General features: G+C 38.7%; 1 protein-coding gene across 8 annotated transcripts in view; it reads left to right on the top strand.

Moving 5' to 3' along the window:
• The window catches only part of Myo81F (Myosin 81F), a 2,624,640-nt gene that overhangs the window by 2,315,740 nt on the left and 283,135 nt on the right, over positions 1-25,765 (top strand). For all 8 annotated transcript variants that reach the window (XM_070995759.1, XM_070995757.1, XM_070995758.1 and 5 more), the window contains one exon: positions 18,933-19,328. In XM_070995759.1, coding sequence (XP_070851860.1) covers positions 18,933-19,328 — 396 coding nt within the window. The remainder of the gene's footprint in view (positions 1-18,932; positions 19,329-25,765) is intronic.

Here is a 25,765-nt window from a genome sequence, read left to right as displayed (position 1 = left end):
TAGAACAAGAAGTTTTCCGTCTTTGGTTTTTTTACAACTTGTGACTTCTCCTTGGATTGTATTGTCTATTGTTTTTTTGATGATGAATGGTGAGACTTCAGCTAGAGACTTGGAGTCGTCATCTGTCCTAGTCGCTATTAGGAATACTCCGTCTGGCATGATGAGGTCAACAAACTTTAAGGCTTCTTTAAAGCTGCCAAGATTGTTAGTTGCGTTGATCGGGAAGTATGTAAGCGGGGGCAATCTTTGCGTTTGTTTTGTTTATGCGTTGGGATGCTGCGGTACTTTAATGATACGCGGAAGAACATGTCCGATGGCTTAGGCTGTCGAGAGTGAACTGTTCCTTTTTTTTATTATCTCTCTTCTAATGGTTTTTTCCCCATATTTTCATTATTAATAGTTTTAGCAATGGTTGCACTACCCGAGGCGAGACTACCTAATGCATTTAGTGCAGTCAAAATGGGTACAATAGGTAAAAAACTACCAATTTTCGGTACATTAATAATATGAGGAGTCTTAATATTTTTTTTTATTTCTACCAATTGATTAATTGACTTCTTTACGCGCAACCTTAATCGCACTCATTAGATCAAGTGGTTTCTGAGTTTTCAATGCCCGTATTCCTGTTTGGAAAACATTTGAAAAACTCTTTAAATTTGATTTCCTTTACTTACACTTTCTCTTTGTTTCCTTTTTCACACCCATTCCGAATTTCTTTTTTGTTTTCATAATATTTGTAACTTAGTATGCTGCTGTTTTCTCCGTATTACTATCTTTTAAACCAACACGTTCACACGCTTTATTTATTAATACTGCGTTAGCCTTATGTCGATCAGCTAGATCCTTATATTGTGAATATTCAATATCATGTACTCTACAAGCTTCATCCAATTGATTTATCCCACGATCACCGCGTTCCAACCTTTGTTTAAGCTCCACAAAAATTATAACCAGGAATATGTGCTTCAAATGGAAGTGTGTTAATTATTTTGTTGATTATACCAGTACCTCGTTTCAGTTTGAACTCTGACTGCAACAAGTATAAACACTTGTACCCATTTTGGAAAAACAAATGTTATGCTCAGTCTTATTGAAAGTCCAAACGGGCTTAAATTTGAGAATATATATGTATTCTCAAAGAGTTTATATCAACCAAAGTATGAGTATTTAGAGAAACTAATTAAACCGATAAAGGGAATGCACTCGAGTGCACTCGCTAAGGCTTGTGAAAAACAAAACAACATTCATTCATATTTCTGTATGGGACGTCATAAGAATATAGATTCCTTTCACCTATGTCAAACATATACTCATATTCCAAAACACCTAATACGTGATAACGCGAATATGATTATTATGTTTAAACAAGAAGATTTAAATATGCGTCATATATATCGTGATCATGTAAATACTGATATGTCCTACGATTCATTTATGAAAATTTGTCAAAAGGATTGGGGTGATAAATACGGATTCCTCATAATAAGTAAAGATAACGATATGGAAAAAAAATGTATAATTATTTGAGATTATAAGTTTCATTCTGTAAGCTATATTTTCACAGTACATTATTAGATTCCAAAATGAGTAGAATATTCACTTACATTAAATGGCAATGAACCCATTACAAAAATTTCTTTTTTCTCACCCGTTGAACTGACAATTGGTGAATATGAGTGTGCACTCATTGACTTTCATATGTACAACTCTATACCCAATGTTAAAATAATAATCTCTTTCATATTGGTGATAAAGTAATTCAACTTCCAATAACTTCCAATAGGATCATATGAACTCAATGATACTTATGATTTTCTAAAAAATAAACTTAAGCTTAAGCTTATGATTTTCTAAAAAATAAACTTAAAGATTATGATCTTGAGAAAACATTTCACATGGAGAATAATAATAACACACTTCAAGTTCATATTACAAATACGAAGGAACCTATTTATTTTAATAGAAACAACTCCATTGGACAATTGCTTGGTTTCAATAAAAAAAATTATTTACCCCGACTTGAAAAAAACATATATATCTGATCAACCTGTCAACATTTTAAAGATAAACACAATACGCTTAGTATGTAATATTGTAAGCGGTTCATATATTGATAGCAGACAAGATCATTCATTATACGAATTTGGAATTAATGTTCCACCGGGCTATAAAATGAATATCACACCAAACCATCTTATTTACTTACCAGTCAACTCTAGAGAAATAAATACACTCTCTATACACATAACTGATAAGAACGGTGAACTTATATATTTACGCGGAAAACTATACAATTCGTTTACATTTAAGATTAATACAATGATTATATACAATAAAAGTGGTAATACTTACCATCATCAGCACACTTTAAAACATAAAGTTATAGGAAGAGGATCGAAACCAAAAAGACACGAACTTACATTAAAAAATAAGTTAATTCTCGGCTTCAAAGTGCGAGTTTAACTAAAGTTATGGGGTTGAATGAAATATTGGCAGTACGGGAAAAACCGTTCTCTGATGATAGTATATTATAGAAAGAATATCAACAATCATTTAAACCAAGTGATGAGATAAGAATTACAATCCAAAATCAAGATTTATATGTACTCCAACATGAGAGTCTTCTAAATTTTTAAGGAGATATTACCCTAATTAAAGAAGGGGGAGCGCTAGAAACTCAAAATGTTATTGGGAGGATGAGAAATAACTGTATGGCATACTTTTTAGATGAAATACGCTATGAAATAAATGGTGTTGAGATAGATAGAACACGACTTAGTAGTATTACTTCTACAATAAAAAACGTTGTTTCTTTAAATCAATTTGAAAGCAAGAGACTTTACAATTCTGGATGGAGTGGAGGATCCGATTTCAATTTAAGCCCCGACTTCAACTTTTCAGAACCCCTTAAAGATCTACTTGGATTTGCTGGAGATTTTAAAAAAGTATTAAAAAATTGTAAGCATGAACTAGTACTATTAATATCAAAAAATTGTAATGATGTACTTGAGCAAGATTGAGAATGCACAATTAGTCGGAAAATATCATCTCAATATGACTAATATTACATGGAAAATTCCTCATATAACACCCAGCGACGAAAATTAAAATGTATGATATTATAAAAAGTGGAACCAATCTACCGATTGCATTCCGTAGTTGGGATACATACATTAATCCTAAACAAAGTAATGGAATGTTTGGAATGTTAAATTAGCTGCTAGCCGAGAACGTCAACGATTTGCTTTAACTGGATTTTAAGATAACCACCATCTAATTACAAACAATTTAAGAAATCTAAATGTCTACTTAAACTCTGAAACATATCCCTACCATTACTTAAACTTGGATTTTGAAAATTATCGATCACCTATATGAAATGTATTGCAAGTTTCAAACTAGCTACTATAACCGAAGTGAATCTCCTTTACTATCACCTACAGAGTTTAAAACTAATGCTCCTATTATCGTAATAGACTTATCATATCAAAATGAAATGGTTAAATCGGGACCCATTGATGTTAGGATTTCAATTGAACTTGCCAAGCCCATTATCGAAAATTATATTATATTGTTGAACGTTGATGCACTAAGAGCAGTACAAACAAGTGGCCCAAACGACACCAAGCACGTGCTTGTTACGCGCGGGCCCATTTTTATTTCGGGCAAATACGGTTCGCGAGGAAGGTACATAGAACAAATAAAGACAGGTCAAAACATAGATCAACAAGATTAAAGCAAATGAGCTAAGATTTTAGTTTTTAGTACAGGGATAGAAGTTGAGGAACAAATTAAATGATACAGGTTGTTATAATTATTAGAAAGAACGCGAAAGGGCTCATGCTGACTAAAATTAGATGAACATCGTGGCAAGTTAATAGGATGGTAGTTTCGCATTAGTCTAACAGGAACATTGAAACTTAGGCGGCTTACCAAATCTACAGAATCAATATCGCCTCTGATAAGATTATTCATAAAAATAGTACCAAGCATAATTCTACGGCTTACTAGAGTAGGCAAATTAATTAATAGCAATCTACTCGTGTAAGAAGGCAACCTGACGTTTTGATCCCAGTTCAAACCACGTAAGGCAAAAAGAAGAAATTGTTTCTGTACGGACTCTATACGGTCAATGTGCACTTGATACTGAGGACTCCAAACGGAAGAACAGTATTCTAAATTAGGTCGGACAAGTGAGGTAAATAATAATTTGGTAGTGTATGGATCATCAGACCAACGCTTTATAAACCCAAGAACACTCATAGCTTTATTTACAGTAGAGGTTATGTGGGAGTCAAATTTAAGTTTAGGATCTAGGAGAACACCTAGATCGTTTACTGAGTATATTCGGTCCAAGGACATGTTCTGAAGAGAGTAACTCATGAACGTTGGCGTACCCCTATAAAAAGTCATAACGTTGCATTTAAGATAGTTTAAATTCAAAAGGTTGTACTGACACCATTCCTGGAATCTATTTAAGTCTGACTGCAAGCAGAAACCAGATTCAATGTTATTATATGAAAAACAAAGCTTAACATCATCAGCATACATTAGTACACGAGAGTGATTTACGATAGAAGGAAGATCATTTATAAACAGAGTAAACAGCAAAGGGCCTAAATGACTGCCCTGAGGCACTCCAGATGTCACGTTGATCATCTTGGAAACAGCGTTTTTGAATAAAACCCTCTGAGATCTACCATTCAAATAACTTGAAATCCAAGTTAACAGATTATTCGAAAACCCAAGCAGATCTAATTTGAATAAAAGAAGAGAGTGGTTAACAGAGTCAAAGGCTTTACTAAAATCTGTATATATAACGTCCGTCTGTAATTTTTTGTTAAATCCATCTAGTACAAAAGATGTCAATTCGAGCAGGTTAGTGGTGGTCGATCTACGCTTAACAAAACCATGTTGACACGGCGATATTAAAGAGGAGCACAAATGTTGCAACTGAGAGGTAATAATGCGTTCAAATGTTTTAGGAATTGCAGACAATTTGGAGATTCCTCTATAGTTCTGAGCATTAACCTTCGCACCCTTTTTGTGGAGTGGAATAATAAAAAGAATCTTTCCAGATAGTAGGAAAAACAGATGATGAGATAGACAAATTAAAAAGTTTAAGAATGGGTTTACAAATAGTTCGGGCACAAAACTTAAGAACACACCCAGGGAGTCCATCTGGCCCCGGAGAATAGGTTGGCGTTATAGTTTCTAAATCCCTTAAGAGAGAACTCTCGGTGATTACAGGAGAAAAAATACAATTTGCCCTGTTCAAGAGATTAGGGTAGCTAGAATTAGACCATGAAACAGAACTATAAGTAGATTGGAAGAATTCAGCAAATAAATCTGCAATTTCGGGGTCCGTAGATGCCTCAATAGAGTTTAATCATACGGATGATGGCAATGCTGAAGACTTTCGCTTAGCATTGACAAAGTTATAAAATTTCCTCGGATCCTTTGAAAATTCAAATTTACATTGGTTCAAATACATGGAATAGCAATGAGTGTTAAGTACATTAAAATTAGTACGAGCCACCACATATCTTGAAAAATCGGATGGCCTACCCGACTTTTTGTACTTTTTATAGAAGTTTGTTTTTAGGTTTCTAAGTCTTTGCAACTGATTGGTAAACCAAGGTGGCCTGTCTAACTTAGGAGGAAAACTGTCAGGAACACATTCACTGAAAAAAGAGTTTAGGACACTATAAAATAGTTCCGTAGCACTTTCAATATCCAAGCAATTATATAAATTTGTCCAGTTATATTGTGAAATCAAGTTGTTGAGTTTACTAAAGTCACATTTACGAAAGCATCTACATTTATTTGGAGAAAGTGAAGGAGAGAGGGTATCAACGCTGGGAAGACAAATTGTAAGTTCTAATGTGGGATGATACTGGTCTTCAGGCACAACTAGTGGGTCAATTCTAGATACAGTGACTTCAGACGGATCTAAAACAAATACTAGATCTAATTGTCTGTTTAGTGAATTACGTATAAAGCTAACTTGCTGTAATGATAATTCTAACAGACCGGCAACGAAGTCATGGTCAGATAAAGGGGTAGAGACAAGTGAGTCAGTGGAAAGGGACCAAGAAATGTCAGGGAGATTGAAATCACCCAAAACAATTAAAAGATCCCTTTCGGAAATATGAGATAAAACAGTTTTTATTGCAGACGAATGTTGCTCATAAATTGTTAAGTCGGATCCAGGTGGAATATAAGAACAAGTTACATAAATAGAAAAAGATTTCAAAGAAACTTTAACACCAACGAATTCTATGTCATTGGGATTAAGAAAGTATATTCTCTCCGATGATAAAGTAGAGGTAACGGCAACCAGCACCCCACCCCCCCTACGAGGAGAGCGATCAGTTCTATACGTATTAAAATTTTTAGACAGAACTTCGGAGTCTGATATCTCCGGTTTCAGCCAAGTCTCAGTAAAGGCCAGAATGTCTTCAGAAAAGGCAGAGGAGTCAGCATAAAGCTTAGGTAGTTTCATATTGAGTCCCCTAACATTTTGATAGGCCAAAAATAAGCTGCTCAGTTTTTTGGCGCAGGTACAGTCGTGGAAGGCCTATTATTAGTTCTCAGTCTGTTTGGAACAAATTCTTTAATGACCAATTCATCATTAAGCTAAAAACTTTTAGAATTTAGTACATTAAATACTTCCGGAAGAGCAGATATTTTAAATGAAGATATCATACGAACATATGGAAATTTAAACTCCTCCACTGTGATGTTTTGAGATGGGAATTCCTGTTGTATAAATTCCAAAACATCTGCAGATGTGGTTTCAGGTGTTAAACGAGACACAAATAATTGCTTCCTATATGGAACAACCGAGAGGCTCTTTCTTCCACCATTTGCAATCTGAACATCGTTCGTCTGATTACCAAGACTAGGGACTCCTATAGAGCTAACTTCACCAGTAGGCACAGAAAGCTGCATAGGGTTTGACCCCTTAGTCTGACTAGCAGAAACAGGGACTCCTCCAGAGCTTTTGGTACCTATGGGTACTGCTGTCAGAGAAACTTTAGGTCCCCCAGACCCAGTAGATGCCGACATAGCTGCCGTTACCGATCGGGTACAAATATTTGGAGCTAAGTTGGGATTTGGAACTGATGCCTTTACGGGAGCAGATTTGGAAAGAGCGGTCTTTTTGCGTTTAGGTGACCCTACTGACATTTTTTTATTATCAAGGTCCGCCTTAAACTCTTTAAAATCAGCAACTACGCTCATAAGCTTATCAAAAAGTTTCATAAAACGATCATTGGTCAGCGCAACATAGCCATCCAAATCACGGTCTATTTCAACGCAAGAGGCACAAGTCCACGAAAAACCAACACGCAGATCAATAAAATCTTTTACTCTGCCAACAAGTCCAGTACATTTTGGATGAATGACTGTATTGCAGAGACGACAATAAATAAAAACATCATTAGGTGACGATCCAAACTCACAATCTTTCTTGGAACAAAAAAGAGCCATTTTTACGTATTTAAATTTAAGAAAAAAAGTTGTTAATAAAACCAAAGTATCAAAAGAATTATAAATACCTCACTTAATTTGACACTGGGATCAAACAATAAAAATGTAGACACACAAAAACACAAAAGTATAAGAGCGCGAAGAGACTGCGAAAGCGAGAGAGCGCGACAGAGTGGCTGTCGACTGAGCGTGGCTTGAGAAACACAAACAAAATATACACGACAACAGTTGCGACGACAAGAAACGGGAGAGAGATTACAAGAGAGAGAGATTACAGATTATGGGAAACAACAACAAAACCTATTGAAACAAATGCACCGCAGCTTACAGAAGTTACAATAACAAAATGCACAGGTTAAAATCAGAGTTAGGTTTTGTTAAAATTGCTACAATAAAATAGACAATTAAACGATTAGACGATTTAAAACACAAGCACGGCTGGTTATGTTGGACTAAGACACAAATCAAGGCACCAGTAACACAGATATTAATGACAAATTGACAAAAATCACAGAGCACAAGATAAACACAACCGGTCACAAGCGACGCTAAAATTAATTTATTTATTAATACATTTGGAAATATGATTTCAAAAGAGGACTTGAAATTACTAATGGAGTCAAGGAACATGTTCATGGGTATTGGCGTAAAGGAGTTTATAAAAACAACATTTGGAAAACATTTAAATTTATGTAAATTTTCTAATGATAAATTATAAACTTGTGCTTGTTTTCATTTTGTAATTCAACAATATAGAGAGGTCGATACGCACCGACCGCTGAAGAGAGTGGACGTGTCTTGTGCGAGCTCCGCGAAAAGTGCAAGAAAGTTGATAAATGAAATGCAAACAAAACACAAAAACTAAACAGGTTAATTTCAAATAAGCGAAAAGACGCTAAAACCCAAAGAAATTTAGGTTTCAACCCACAAAATCGGTGTAATGTCTTAAACTAGCACATAATTATTTTATCTTATAATAATAAATAAGTGCCACGCTAATAAGAGCTCAATGAGCTACGAACAGAATAAAGACCGACTCAGCTCCGCGAGCCGAAGAGACGGTTACTTTTCGTATGTCTCAACGCGTGATAGCGAAGTGCAAATAACGACCCTACTGTCGGTCGATAGCCAAAGAGCACGATTTTGCTCACCATGCTTACTTACGGCTACCCCTACTCCGACGGCGTGGAGTCAACAATGCAAAACCCCCCCACCATCAGTTTCGACCCCTGGCGCACCAACAACATGCAACGGTAAGACTTCTGCATCCGCACTAAATTTGTCAGCAACAACTACAGCTACGGCAAAAAAACCAACGACAACCACATCTACGACTATTATTTCGGAATCGACTGCAACCGCAGCTCTTAATACAACGGCAACAAAAACAACGACAACAAATCAAAACCAAAACAAAATTCAGCAAGCGGGTCCGGCCATACAGACCGGACTAGATCGGTACATCCATATCAAGCGTAAGCTTAGCCCGCAGAACACCGCGGTAGGTAACAAGTCAAAAATAAACCGTGTCCAAGTAAAAGATATATTACCCGGGAGATCCGACAGCAATCGATTTGCGCTTCTAGCAGAAAATGAATCAGGACGGGCTCAGGAGACCCAACCGAAACCTAAGCCCCCACCAATTTACATTAGGGAGAAAATCTCGAACGCCCTGGTCAACAAAATTGTTGCGCTGACCGGAGACGGAAACTTTCATGTTGTTCCGGTCACAAAAGGGTATATCCATGAAACCAAGCTTCAGACCAAATCTGAAGAACATTTCCGAGCAGTATCCAAATACCTGGAGGAAGCTAGGAAAAGCTACTACACGTACCAACGAAAAAGCAGCAAGGGCCTGCAAGTGGTAATAAAAGGAATCGAGCCCGACGTAACCGCCAAGGAAGTTATCGATGCTCTCAAGGAAAAAGGGTTTTCTGCAAAGAACGTCAGTAACATTATAAACAGGAAAAAAGAGCCGCAACCACTCTTCAGGGTCGAGCTGGAGCCAGACAGCAGAGTCTTGAAGAAAAATGAAGTGCACTCCATTTATAACCTGCAATACTTATTGCACCGAAGAATTAACGTGGAAGAGCCACATAAAAGGAACGGCCCAGTGCAATGCACAAATTGTCAGGAGTATGGACACACCAGGGCATACTGTTCGCTTCGAACAGTCTGTGTAGCTTGTGGAGACTTCCACAATTCGGCTAACTGCCCTGCCAACAAAGAAGACCCCAAAAAGAAAAAAATGCGTTAACTGCCAAGGTAACCACACGGCAAACTACAGGGGCTGTCCGGTCTACAAGGAGATGAAGGACCGCATGCGAAAAGTGATAGCAACGCGTCATCAGAATACCCAAAATGCGTACACTTACTCGCGTACGACGCCGGAAGTATTTTTCGGCACGGCTGCAAGATCCTCCTTTGGTCAACTAAATACCCAGAAAGGATTCTCATACGCCGATGCCCTTCGATCGGGGACGGAAAACCCACTCCAGTCTAATCTAGGAAAAGCTCAGCAGATCCAAGAACAGTCGCAAAGCACTCTGGAAACTATGATGGTCACCATGCAACAAAGTATGATGGAACTCATGTCATTCATGAAAACGACCATGCAAACACTGGTTCAAAACCAGAACATGGTGTTACAGCTACTTGCAGCTAAGCAGTCCAAATAATCAGATGGCAAATCTACGAATAACAATGTGGAACGCCAATGGCGTTTCACGGCACAACCTTGAAGTAACACAGTTCCTGAATGATAATCATATCGACATTATTTTACTGGTAGAGGTGCACCTCACAAACAAATACAATTTCCACATAAGAGGCTACACTTTCTACCGCACAGACCATCCAGATGGTAAAGCCCACGGCGGAACCGGCATCCTAATCAGGGAACGCATCAAGCACCACTTTCACCAAAGGTTTTCAACAAATTACCTGCAAGCCACGTCTAACAAAGTGCAGTCAGGCAACGGAAACCTCACAATAGCCGCTGTCTACTGCCCGCCTCGCTTTACAATTTCTGAAGGACAATTCATGGACTTCTACAACTTGCTTGGAGACCGCTTTATAGCTGCAGGGGACTATAATGCCAAACACACGCACTGGGGATCACGCCTTGTGACTCCCAAAGGAAGGCAATTATACAATGCAATCATAAAACCGAACAACAAATTAGATTATGTTTCCCCTGGCAGCCCCACATACTGGCCAACAGACCCCAGGAAAGTTCCAGACCTAATAGACTTTGCGGTGACAAAAAACATTCCCCGCAATATAATAAGCGCCAAAGCGCTTTCGGACCTGTCGTCAGACCATTCGCCAGTGCTAATAACTCTTCTTCAAAGCACAAGAACCACAGATCACCCCCTCAGGCTGACGTCGCACAGAGCCAACTGGTTAAAATATAAAAAGTATGTAAGCTCACACATCAATTTAATCCCTCACTTCAACATCGAAGCGGACATCGACTTCTCTACCGATGCTCTTGAAGAAGTATTCGTGGAGGCAGCCACTATCTCAACACCACAAGGCAGGGACGCGCAAACCAACCACTTCAAAACTAATCTGCAAATTGAACGGTTAGTCCTAGAAAAGAGACGCCTGCGACGTGCCTGGCAAACCAACAGATCGCCGTCATCAAAACAACGTCTTAAGGAAGCCACTCGCTCACTAAATCGAGCTCTAAAGCAAGAAACAGGAAATGCACAGCTGCAGTACATTAAAAAACTATCGCCAACCAGTACAAAACATCCTCTGTGGAGGGCTCACCCAAATCTGAGCTCTCCAATCGAAACAGTCACTCCGATAAGAAACTCATCTGGCATCTGGGCCCGCAGCGACGAAGATAGAGCCGAAACTTTTGCGTTTCATCTAAGAAACGTCTTCCAGCCGAACCCTGCCACTGGTTCATTTTTCCTACCACAAATCGAATCTGAATCTATTTCCCTACCACCATTGTTTCAGCCAAAGGAGATCGCGAAAGTCATTGGGGAACTGAAACCAAAAAAGGCCCCTGGCGGTGACCAAATAACCCCAAAAATGTTAATTGAAATTCCAAACTCTGCCATTGAGGTTATCTGTAAGCTCTTCAATGGGATTATAACTCTCGGCTACTATCCGAAAAAATGGAAAAAATCTATTATCATTATGATACCGAAGCCCGGAAAAGACCACACAATTCCGTCATCCTACAGACTAAGCTGTTCGAAAAATGCCTTCTAACTCGCATAACACCATATCTAGGAGCACACAATGTTATCCCTGCTCATCAATTTGGATTTCGTCAAAACCATGGAACAATCGAACAAGTTAACAGAATAACATCAGAAATACGCACAGCCTTTGAGCATCGGGAATACTGCAGCGCAATATTCCTCGATGTATCTCAAGCCTTCGATCGAGTATGGCTAGATGGCCTCATGCACAAAATCAAAACACACTTACCTGATTACACTCACAAGCTTCTTGAGTCGTATCTATACAACAGGACCTTCGCAGTAAGGTGCAATACAACAACATCCGACGACTACATTATCAAAGCTGGAGTCCCGCAAGGAAGCACGCTAGGGCCTACTCTGTTCCTCCTATACACAGCGGATATTCCCACGAACGAGCAGCTAACAACATCTACGTTCGCTGACGACACCGCAATTTTAAGTCGCTCGAGGTGCCCAGGCCGAGCCACAACACAGCTAGCAAACCACCTCCTCGTAGTAGAGAGGTGGCTATCTGATTGGCGGATTAAAATAAATGAACAAAAATGTAAACACATAACGTTTACTCTCAACAGGCAAACATGCCCTCCACTATTATTGAATAATACGCAGATTCCCCAAGTCAACGATGTAACGTATCTCGGCGTCTACCTTGACAGACGACTAACCTGGAGAAGACACATCGAACGCAAGAAAGTACATCTAAAACTAAAGGCCAGCAGCTTCCACTGGATTCTTAACGCTCGTTCGCCCCTGCGTCTGGACTACAAGGTTTTGCTCTACAACTCCACTCTCAAGCCCATCTGGACATATGGCTCCCAGCTATGGGGGAACGCCAGCAGAAGCAACATAGACATTATACAGCGCGCTAAATCGAAAATCCTGCGAACTATCACTGGGGCACCATGGTATATTCGCAACCAAAACATCCACAGGGACCTAAGCATTCTTACCGTTAAAGATGAAATAGGCAAACAAAAGGCGTCCTACAACGAAAAACTCTCTGTGCACTCCAATCGCCTCGCAAGAGGCTTGACTTGGGCTTCCAGCCGATCCCGTCTACAACGCAACGACCTGCCAAGCCAGCTATAACTTTCGGGCCCCTTTAGCACAACATCAGTCATACGACTGTGAGTTAGATTAATTAGTCTAAGATTTGATACACTTATTGTTAGTATCCAAAGGGAGAAGATTCAATAAATAAATAGCAAAGCAAAAAAAAAAAAAAAAAAAAACACAATAGAGTCAGAAAACTAATTTAATTGTTTTGAATTTGCTTTCCAGGGTGGGTCTATCACGATCTATTGCATTTTTAACATCTGTTTTCTAAGTATAATATATTGATTTATCTCTACCAAACTTAAGTTTAAGATAAACATTCAGACTATTACGTTGAAAGAAAAAATGATTTCCTCAAAAATTGAAGAGTTCTTAAGGGAGCATGGAAGTGAGATCTTCAAGGAACATATTACGAAATTGAAATCATTTCATAAATTTTTTAAAGATGTAGAAGCCACCCCAGTAATTCATTCCAAGTATGGAGAACACCTATCATCCTGTGCATGGGCATATGATGATTGTAAAGTTTGACCTGACGTTTGCAGGTGTATGCATGTTGAAATGAAAGAAGAAGATGCCTTTAAATAGATGGAAAGATACAATAATTTATTTAAAATACTGAATGGAAACTAATTTAACACGAATATGATTAAATAAAAACGTATTTGACTAAATAAACGATCTCATTTGTTTTTGTGTATATTCTGTTAGGAACCACCACCACCTCCACTATAGAATTGAAACATTTAAGAGGTGGAGAGACTCGCCTTCTCTAATTGTTCATCATGATTCGCACTTTATGTATTGATTCGGTTGGTTTAAATGTATTTTAATGCATTTTTGAATGCTTTCAATGTTTTTTTTTACTTTCACTTGTTCTTCAATTGTATTACTTAAGGCTATTGGTCTTCGGTTACGCATAGGTTCACTTTAGCTTCGCTTCGCTCTATTAACACATTTATATTGCATCACTACTTTCTCCGACGTATGCTATTGGTCGCTACGCCTCTAAATGGATGGCTCCTACAGCTGAACAAATTTCAGGAGCATACTGCGTCCACAAACATCATAGTATGTCGGATGTCGTCGTTATTGTTGACCTCTCCACGTTCGTTGATGACAATGGCGGCGCAGGTTCGACACTGTAAATCTTTATTGTCGCCATCGCAATGTACTTATTATTAATGCCAGTGCTTCTCCTCACACTTGTAGTAATAGTTTTATTTTAGACAAACAGGTATTTCTTTATTAAGTTCCCAATTCCGAATGTTTCGCTTAAGCTTAAGTCTGGTTAATGAGCATTCGACAGCAGAGGAGGAAAAATACACAATACAATACAAAAATAGACAATGGAATTGTGCATATATTCACCACGCTGGCAACCAATTAAATCCTCCTTAAGGCGGCTTTTGCTGAATGGGCAGTTGAGATGCCAATATTTTTATAGACTACTTCTTGCCCATTAGTCTTATGCGAATATATTAATATTCGCTATTTAAGCCAAAGGGGGAATGCAGTGCGCCCGACATTTAAATAGTATTCAAGTAAGTCGGCCTGTGTGTGAAACATACCAACACAGCGACAGTTACCAATGGACTTTGGACTTTTATATATTTATAATTTAATGTTACAGTGTGTACCCGATATGTGCGCATCCTACAACACATAAGATTCTTTCGAACTGCAAATGTGTTCTCCTCAAGGACTGTTGGATATGGTGGCTGGTCCTGATGGCAGAAGACTCCGTGGACGACTACCCCCTGGGAAAGTCGCCTTCCCTCGGAGCTGCCGGCTCCCGTCAGCAACACACCCAAATGAATTTCTTCCTTTCCCTATTTGTCTAAGGTCTTTTATACCAGACTAGAGCTTTTACTTGTGTGCCGGTATGGATCGGATCACCTAGGTGTTTCCAGCTAGGTTTACTATTTTTCGATATCTGCTATCTTGGGAGTCAACGGCCGGCTGTTGCCATTTACCAGCTACCGGAGTATGGTTACCAGTAGGTCAATCGTGGCCGTTGTTCTGGCCACGTGACACCCGAGAATTGCCGAATTGCATTTTCTTCTGCTTTTACCAGTATGAGTCTGGTAAGTCACATGCACCCCTCCCCCTGGCTAAAGATTCGTCGTTGTTTCACTATGTGAATCCCTCTACGTGGAGGGCGTACGTAACATACTTTCTAAGGGGCGTGATGTTGGTCGCGGCGTCTCTGAACAGAGCGCTTGTAGATCTTAACGACTTTAAGGATCACCAGAACCCGGAGTTATCCAACGTTGTGTTTCATAGTCTTGTATATCATCCTTGTGGTCAACGATCTCCACGGTGTTAATAACGTTGGCGGTGCTGACGGCCAATTTGGACGTTTTGCTGCACATCTTGAAGTCCTTACGGATCCCAGGAGTAGTCCAACGTTGAGTTTCATGGTCTTGTTAACATCTTGTATATCATCCTTGTGGTCAACGATCTCCACGGTGTTAATAACGTTGGCGGTGCTGACGGCCAATTTGGACGTTTTGCTGCACATCTTGAAGTCCTTACGGATCCCAGGAGTAGTCCAACGTTGAGTTTCATGGTCTTGTTAACATCTTGGATATCAACCTTGTGGTCAACGATCTCCACGGTGCCGGCCACCTTGGACGTTTTGCTGCCCATCTTGGGGTTCTTAGGCCATATACTTGATTCACTTATACTCTTCGTCCTTCGGGGTGAGACTTTCTTCGAGTTGTGGTCGATTGCAGGACCGGTAAGAAGGAGTTTCTCCCAAATAATGTCGGCTTCCAGGAAAGGATGGGAACGTCCTTCGGGACACTAGTCTTCTTCCAATCGTGATCCTCACTTCAGGGGAGTTGCACTTCTAAGCCAGTGCCAGGGAGATCAGAACAAATTCTGTCTATCTTCTCTAATTGTCTGGGGTCTTTTATACCAGATTAGAGCTTTCGCTAGCCCCCCATATTGGATGAATTAACAAAATGATCCCACCAAAGGATAATTAGGAGTCAACGGCCTGCTAGTGCACCTTGCCACCTACTGGATTAAGGTTACTAGTAGGACGATCGTGGTCGTTGTTCTGGCCACGCGACACCCGTGAGTTGTCGAATTGTATTGCTGGTTTGCCCTTATCAATCTGAGTGTGGTTAGTCATTAGCCACTGAACAGATAGTAACCGTCTAATAACAGCTCATAACAGTTAATAATAGCAAATAACCAAAGTCCAAGCAGCTCAACCCCCATCAGGAATCAGGCAAACCAGATGATCATTGTAATTAAAGAGATTATTAAACTTATTCAAAATACTCTGCTATCTTAGACAAAGATGCTACTCATTGTCCCCTACTGTAGATACTTAATTACTAACACCTCTCCTTGACTTATCAGGCCGATCATGTGTTTTCGGTATCTGAACGTTCTGGGGGTGCTACAAATGCATGTTTTGTGATATTTATTTCTTTTATTTATTTCTTTTTATAGGAGAAATGATAAAATCTGTGTTTTAAGCGAAGGATAATAACCGGAATATTATTTTGTTTCTTAGAGAGTTTGGTAACAGTTCACCAAAATGGAGCTTAAAAAAAATTGTATACAAATATAATATAATATATAATATAATAATATATAATGAAACGTTTACAATAATAACAAGGAAGAACGCTATAGTCGAGTACCTCGACTATCAGATACCCGTTACTCAGCTAAAGTGACCAAAGGGAAATGGAGATATGCAAGCAGCAAAGCGAGAATAAAATGCGCCACCTATCGGCGGTAGACAGATTTAAGCGTTATGGGCGTTAGAGTGGGCGTGGAATATTTTTTTTGGATCAATCGATAGGTATTGGTTAGGTTAGGTAGGAGTGGTTGGAGACTAAATATTAGTCCCCTCACTTAGGCCACAATGGGCCCCTTGTGATACCACATGATCTCTGAAAGATCCGTTTCCCTAGCTCATGGGTTTACTGCCTTCGCGAAGTATTCTGTTCTTCTTAAGCAACATAGTAGTTTTTGAATGCTTACGTCCTGGATGGCCGCAAGGTTCGGAAGTGTGTAGCTACCTAGGGTTTGAAAGCGCTTTAGGTTATGCGCTGGGCAGAAGCATAGGAGGTGTTCGATGCTCTCCTCTTCGTCTATCTCTTTGCAGCTGCGGCAGAAGTCGTGGTTACTTAGACCCAGCCTTGTCGCATGAGTCCCTATGAGACAGTGGCCCGTGAGGGCATTTAGGAGAGTGGAGATGTCCTCCCTACTACATTGTAGGAGAGTTTTTGTTCTTTTCGTGTTATAGTTTGGCCATGTGAGTCTAGAATTGTGGCATATTGAGATTGAGTTCCAACGGTTGTTGGAAAGAGTTAGGTATTGACGAGAACAATACATTTCAGTTACAATTTTTTATCTAGCATGGAAATTGTGGGCGTCACAGGTTTGTGGGCGTTAAAGTGGGCTTGGCAAATTTTTTTTTTGGGTCAATCGAAAGGTATTGTTGAGAACAATACATTTCAGCTAAAACTTTTATTCTAGCATCAAAACTGTAGGAGCCACAGTTTTGGGAGGATTGAGGGCGTTAGAGTGGACGTGGCACTCTGCTGAAACAAACTTGCGCTGAGAAAAAAGCTCAGGAATCTGCACGCCAAATCTCAATAGCCTAGCTTTTATACTTTCCGAGATCTCAGCGTTCATCCGGACAGACGGAGATGGCTAGATCGACTCAGCTAGTGATCGTGATCAAGAATATATACACTTTATGGGATCGGAGACGCTTCCTTCTGCTACATACTTTCCGATGAATCTAGTATACCCTTTTACTCTACGAGTAACGGGTATAACAACGAAGAACGCTGTAGTCGAGTACCTTGACTATAAGATACCCGTAACTCAGCTAAAAGAACCAAAAGGAAATGGAGAAATGCAAGCAGCAAAGCGAGATCAAAATACGCCACCTACCGGCGGTAGACAGATTTAAGCGTTATGGGCGTTAGAGTGGGCGTGGAAAATTTTATTTTCGATCAATCGATAGGTATTGACGAGACCAATACATTTCAGTTAAAATTTGGTATCTAGCATAAAAATTGTGGGCGTCACAGGTTTGAGCGGTTTGTGGGCGTTAAAGTGGGCGTGGCAAAATTTTGTTTGAATCAATCTAAGGGTATTGATGAGGACAATATATTTCAGTTTAAATTTTTATTCTAGCATTAAAACTGTAGGATCCATAGTTTTGGGCGGCCTGTGGGCGTTAGAGTGGGCGTGGCACTCTGTTGAAACAAACTTGCGCTGCGTAAGAAGCGCAGGAATCTGCACGCCAAATCTCAATAGCCTGGCTCTTATAGTTTCCGAGATCTCAGCGTTCATCCGGACAGACAGACAGACGGACAGACGGACATAGCTAGATCGACTTGGCTAGTGATCCTGATCAAGAACATAACTACATTATGGGGTCGGAAACGCTTCCTTCTGCCTGTTACATACTTTCCGACGAATCTAGTATACCCTTTTACTCTACGAGTAACGGGTATAATTAACGATTTACTTCTTTTTCGGCAAAAGATGTAAGCTTGCATCTTTATAAATGACGTTATCCTAATGTATCTATTTGTAGCATATTTACGATTTTATTATGTAAGCTAGTATTATTCGAAAAAAAATCACATACTGGGATTTTGCTCTTGGTTATACACATACTTGTAGCGCCGGACTTAAAATTTATTTAAGAACAACTTGATTTTTGTGCTTAGTTGATAACAAGTTAGGAAAGCAACTCTGTTAAACGGCATACTATTCGCTAGTATAATCTACATGTCAAGTTTTAACTGTCTGGTTTTAAAAATGTTGACACCATAGCGACTGCTAGCGTTTCTGCGCCTTATGACGAAAAATTAATGTGCTCATAACTTTTTAATTAATCGTTTGATTCGGTACATATTTAGCCTGGGCTTGGCATTTCGGAACTCAGCTTTCTAGCTCCTATAAATTTAAGGGTTATAACGTTGGGATTGACAGACAGACATGGCAAGATCGACAATACTAATGGTTCTTATCAAAATTTATTCTTTACTGTTCTTTTATATATTACATACATTTTGTCAGATAAAATATACTCTTTAAATTTATTAGAAAAGGGTATTCAATTATTTTAAATATATATTCAATTAATATTAACATTCTATTTTTCAGGCTATGAGACGCCTGGGAACAATTGTATGCAGATTTTTTTTCTTAGATGCACGCACGAAGGCTATTGATGTTCACCCAACCGACACTGCTGGCGATGCTGTGCAGAAACTCGCTGAGAAGCTAAACTTAACTACAATTGATGGATGGGCAATCTATCAGTCTCGACCAGACGGTGAAGAACATATAAAAAGTTATGATTACTTGTATGACATAATATCAGCATGGGAACTAAATCAGACTTCGAGTACTACCTTAAAATGCAAGGCTAATGGTTCTCCTTCAGGAGAAAATCGTTTTGTTTTTAAAAAGAGACTATTCAAATCAACTCATGAATTATCACAAGATCCTGTTGAAGTGAGCATGTTATATTCACAAGCAGTTCACAGCGTTGTTAAGGTAAGTAATATAACATTTTCTCTGCCTGTATAGTGTGTAACCCACTACACATATAAGATTAGCCGCATATCTGGTAACATGATCGTTACCACCATTAGTCAACTTACCGCGCAGCAGACCACACAGCTGCGATCGATAACAATACTGTATTAATTATATCCAATTTATAGATGTGTGATATCTTCCTCAGAACAAAGTAAAAGATTTGGTTATAGTGGCCAACGGCCAAGCTTGTTCTTTATTAATTGATAGTCATAATTGTGACTTACAGCTAGCTATTCGCGGCTGCGCTGCCTGCAAACATTGGCAGCGGCCGTCATGTATATATAAATGTATATGCTCACAAATGTATTTGGCTGATAGCAGCGAGAGCGCGAGAGAATTTGTATATGCATTCATTGTATGTGTCTGCACTCAGGCCATGGGAATATGCTGACACTAGCACTTCCCATAAGTTGGGCTCTGAGTCGCATTCTTATTTTGGCTGGCCGCACGAGCTTAGCGGCCGAGAGTTTTGTATTTCTTTAAGTACACTGTAACACAATGTTGGTGTCGGTACAGTGGGTACTCGCTACAATGATACATGCATACTACATCTCCCTCCTTTGAAAAATAGCGTAATGTAATGAAGTTATTTTCTAAAGAATATGTTTTGTTTTTTTTTTTAATTTTTTTTAAAAAGTAATAAAAATGAAATTATTTCTAGTTCTTAAAATTATCTTCTAGTACTTATATATTTGAAAATTTTAAAGTTATAGAAATTATTTTGTATCGTAAAAGAATATAAGAAAGTTGAAAAATGATATTCAAAAATGTTGTTCTAATCAGAAAATATTGATATCATGTTGTGTTTTTTTATATTTGTATTTTTTGGTAAAATTGTTCTTGTTTTTTTTTTTTTATTTATTTATTTAGTTATTCTATGCATTTATGCATTAATTTTTTGAATTTATTCTATGTATGGCCATACGTAAAAATTTTATAAAAGCTTTTATGAAATAACAATTTTTAACCTATCTTTATGAAGTTTTTGTTCTTTTTTATTAATATTTGAAATTCTTATATTTTAAATAGGTTCTATTCTCTCTACGCTGTTAAAATGTTTTGGTAAATTCGAAGTCCTACCAAACACTAACTCATATGGACAATAATCATGTGCCATAGAGGGTGTCGTGTTGAAACAATAAACAAAATATTTTAACCATATATCCCAATCCGTTTTCTCAGTTGAGATGTATGTACGTATAAATTCATTAAAGGTTCTGTGGCTTCGTTCCACAGTTCCGACAGTCTGATGATGGTGTACTGTCGATGTTATATGTTTGATATTTAAGTTTTTGCATAGGTGTTCGATTAAAGAATTTTAGTATTCTGTTCCCATGTCCGTAATGAACGTCTTCATTGGACCGTACTTTAGAACAAATTCTTCGAATATAGCTCTTGCTACCGTTTTTGCATTTTTATTAGGTACTGGTATGGCAACAAGGTATTTTGACAGATCACATATTAAGGTGACTGCATATTCATTTCCTTGATCTGATTTCGGCAGTGGACCGATCGTATCCACAATTACCTTATAGAATACCATTTCTGGTGTTTCTGTAAGTGTTAAAGGAGTTTTAGTATGTCTTGTCGTTTTTGACACTTGTATGTACTGGGTTATGTCTTTACTCATTCCTTTCCAATAGTAGTGTCTTTTGACCTTGGCCAAGGTTTTTGTTATACCTGAATGTCCTCCTTGAATAGGGTCGTCATGTAATGTAGACAATATTGCTTCTTTTTCATTATTAGTTGTTATTAGGGTCACCGGGTTGAGTAGCGCTACTCTTAATGATTTTAATATTTTGTTGCCCATTTTTTAAATTTATCTATTGAAATATTTTCAAAGATATTTTCCCATCGTGCCACTTTGAGTTGGGTAATTTTGTGTTTACCAGCCTGCAGTTCAAGCCCTTGGAAAAACTGACCTAAGTCAAGACTTCCATTAGTATACAAATCTCCAACATCATATCTTGCTGTAATTTCTTTCCATGTTTGAAAAAACATAGATTATTATTCACATGCAAGGTCACTACTTTACGTACTTCGTCATTGTTAATGACTTCAAATACGTTGGGCTTGGAAGCTTTTACTTGAGATTGCCTAGGCAATTCTACTTTATCTTTTCCTGCGCAGGAATTTTGTCTACTTTTTTGTCTTGTAGTGACTTGTAATATATTTGCCGTAAAATTTTGAAGATCTTTAATTGTTATTCTAGAAAGGGCGTCTGCCACAAAGTTATCTTTTCCCGTTAGATACTCGACTGTGAAGTCGTATTCCTCTAATTCGAGCCGAATGCGCGTGAGTTTTGAACTAGGATTGACCATTGAAAATAAGTATGTTAGTGGTCTGTGATCGGTTTTAACTGTAAAATGTTTGCCATAAATATATGGTCGAAGGTGTGTAATTGCCCAATGAATTGCTGCTAGTTCCTGTTCTGTAGTGCTTTTATTGCTTTCAGCTTTTGTAAATGAACGTGATGAATATGCTATCGGGAGTTGGTGTCCGTTATGGTTTTGCGTTAAAACCGCTCCACATGCTTGTTTACTTGCATCCGTTATTATACAAAATTATTTAAGGAAATCAGGATATTGTAATAAAGTTGGTTCTATAAGTTTATCTTTTAAATATTGGAATGATTTTTGGCATTCGGAAGACCATTCAAATGGAACATTCTTTTTACGTAATCTAGTTATGTGCCGTGAATAGTCGGCGAAGTTTTTAATGAATCGTCTATAATAATTGCAAAATGCTATAAATCGTCTAGCGCTATCTGCATTATGTGGGACTGGATAGTTATTATATTTCTTGTCGTCTGGTAAGATTCCTTTGTCTGTGCATTTATGACCAAGGAAGGTCACTTCATGCATAAAAAATGAACATTTTTGTGGGTGTAATTTAAAGTTGTATTTTCTGCATATTTCAAAGATGTCTTTTAGGTTTTTGTGCATATGTCTTTCGGAACATCCAATATAGAGGAATGCTAGAGAAGCTTCAAGTCCAGAAAATGCAAGTCATTATTCCCTGAAATGAATTTTGGGCTATTTTTAAACCGAAAGGTAATCGCGTAAAACGATATGAGTTATTGCTCGTTGGAAACGACGTTATGTTTCTTGAATTTTCTTGTTCAATTTTTTTTTTTTTTCTAGTTCAATTTGATGGAAACCTGACATTATATCATGGCATGAGAAATACTTTGCTCTACCTAGTTGGTCCAAAATTTCATTAATTCTTGGGAGTGGAAATTTATCAGACAGAAGTTTTTTGTTGATTTGACGATAGTCAACTACTAGTCGCCATTTATTTTCGTTTGAGCCCGGAAGGGTTTTCTTTGGGACAAGTAGAAGTGGGCTGTTGTATTCTGCTACAGATGGCTCGACTATATTGACTTACAATTATAATTACAATTATTATTAATAGTATTGTTATCGTTTACTTTATTAACGACGTTCGCCGTTGAATCGACAACTTTTGTGTCTACAAAACCCATTTTGGGAATGTTTTCCAAAATTCTATATTTTATGCCAAGTGTGAACAGCGCCTAATATAGTATATACCAAACCTTCTATATTAGTGTAGAATAAGTACTTTTTTATAATGTTACCAGACTCTACAAATGTAAAGTAGTCGAGACAGAGATAGACTCTAGAGCAGAACGTGCGCAGAACACTTATAGTTATAATTTCTATATGTAACCTTATATCCAACACAACTATCCTAAATAAAACCTACACCACTCGAAAAGCTACCCTTCTCAGTTCAGAAGTGGGATCAGTGTGGTTGGATATGTGTGAAGCGGAGGAGTTGTGCCAAGAACTCTAAGAAAGCAGCAAGAATCGTCGGCGTGGAAAGTTTGCAATGGGATGTGTTCCCAGGTCTATGTGACAGCTTAAATTGCAAATTACGGATGTGTTCCAGTTCTACGTGGCAGGCGGATTCAAGGAAAGCAGATCGGGAATCTTAGTGAACCCGTGGAGTAAAGCATATCAGTTAGATCAGGATTCTTAGTGAGCCTGTGGCCGCAGAAGTCTCAAGAGCAGCAGAAGTCTCAAGAGAAGCCAAAGCACATACACACAAAGCGGTTGTGAGTATTGGTGAATTTTACAAGTCGATGCAAGTCAGAATTTTCTAGAAGCCGGAGCACATACATGCATACAAGGAGTTTGTGTGTATTGGTCAAGGGGGAAAGCAGATGCAGAACTTTGTGAGGTACATATAGTTGTCTCGCTCGCAAAAAGAACTGCCAACCTAGTCGCTAAAACAACATTAAAATGCCGAAGATAGCAGATCTTAAAGGCGACGTGTTAAGATTCCTGCTGAGATCTAGAAACGTGTCAGTTTTGGGCACCAGAGCCGAATTGGTTCAAAGACTAATACAGTTTGAACAATCGGAGGACGTAGAACTGCCAGCAGCAGTGGGTATCAACATGCAGCAAGAAGAAACGATGTCAGCACAGTCAGCGGCAATTTCACGATTGCAAAACGAGATGAAGGAACTAAAGGACATGTTAGCTCAATTAGTTACCGTTCAAATGGGAAACGCAGCACCAGCCCATGCAGGAAGTCAGCAACAGCACCAAATAATCGATTTGGATATCAACGAGGTTAACAACGAGAGCATTCCTGTACAGGCTACTAATAACGTGAGGCAAGCTTCAGTCAAGGAAATTGCCAACACCTTGCCAGAATTTGATCCCAACGACGACAACGCCATTTCAGTCAATCAGTTCATCGATCGTGTCAACAAAGTGGTTGATGCCTACCAGTGGGACGAGAAGTTCCTGTTACTCGCCATTTATATATATTCGGTCTCTGTTGTACACGGACGCGTTTTATATTTGCTCCTACATTTATTCGCCTAGTGTCTAAATTACCGATCTGATATATTCCCAAAGTTTCATTTTCAACTCGGTTGAGACCGCCGTATGCATGCAATTTAGTTATTTGTGTTAAAATCATTATCTGTATTATTATATTGGATAATAGTTAAAGACGCGGGTGCTTTGTGCATTGTTGTTGTTTCTTATTTACATTGTTGTTTTGGCGCTCTCTCGCACCGTTCGCTCTGCTACATTCTCCCAACTTCAGTCACCGGCTCTCATTTTCGAGTTAACGGGTCTTTGCTGAATTGGTCTTACCGCTCTCTTTTCTTATCTTTCCTCTGCGTTTTGCAAAGCCACACAGCTGTTTGTTGGCACTCATCTAAAGCTTCCTACTTTTTCTACTTTTTCTACATTCTACATTTAACTGACCTCAACTTGTAAATAATGTCTGCCTGCTGTGTTGTTGGTTGCCAATTTGTTGGTAAAATCACTTCTCGGCAGCCAATTGTTAGTTGCTGGTTATGTGAGAACATTGCGCACGCAAAATGTGCAGACTTTGGGCATAGTGCTGCCCAAATTGCTGATCGCACTAGATCTAATGCTAACCTGGACTGGACGTGCCCTACATGCCTACATATCAAAATCGATATAAGAGCATTTATGAGGCAAACGGAGCTGGAGTTCCAGGCATTACGTGCTGGATTTACGGACTTATTAAGTCGATTTAATGTTTGCGACTCGAACTTTAAAGGTCGGATTCTTCTAAGTCAATCTTCATTAAATATAAATCGTAGTCCTACACTGCCTAATGTTTCTTTACACGTTCCAGATCTCTCGACCAACCTCTCTCTTCCCAGCCCCACTGCAGGCTATGTGTCGTGCGACGAGGATGATCCCAATGGGATCGAGTCATCAACGAATGACCCCACGGGGCAATCGCTGCCAGATTCAGGGACTGTAGTTTCGCCTGAGTCATTAAGGCCTACTAACCGTTCACCGGCTGTTGCCACTTCCGGGGCTCTGCCGCACCTTGTACTTCCTATAGCTAATACCCTCGCACCTCCTCCTGTCCCACTTACTAGCATGATCCCTAGGAAAAACACGCATAGCCCTGCTCCCTCTTCTCCGGTACCACTCACTGTCATGGTACCTAGGAAATCTATTTTTGTGTCTAGGTTGAATGCAGCAATAACAGTAAATGACGTTATGCATCATATTGTCACAAACCTCTCCCTTCCCAATCAAAATGGTATTGACATCACCAAATTTAATTTTAAACAGAAAAGAGATTACTCTTCATTTAAAATACTTGTTCCGGACGGGCTGTTCTCTAAACTTCTTTGCCCCAATTTTTGGCCTGCTGATATAATTGTCCACGAGTATATAAAAAAAAATAGCTCCCTTTCCATGACTTCTTTGTCGGCGCCCAGCTCTGATATAAAATCAAAAAACTAAATTTCCTAATTCACTATCAGAATGTTCGGGGGCTTCTTAGTAAACTCTCTACGCTTTATATAAATAGTTCAGTTTTTGAGGCCAATGTTATTGTACTCACTGAGACCTGGCTTAACCCAT

The sequence above is a fragment of the Drosophila suzukii genome, chromosome 3, assembly GCF_043229965.1.
Source record: "Drosophila suzukii chromosome 3, CBGP_Dsuzu_IsoJpt1.0, whole genome shotgun sequence".
NCBI lineage: Eukaryota > Metazoa > Arthropoda > Insecta > Diptera > Drosophilidae > Drosophila > Drosophila suzukii.
Note: the sequence above shows the minus strand (reverse complement) of the source record. Positions and strands in the feature narration are given on the sequence as shown.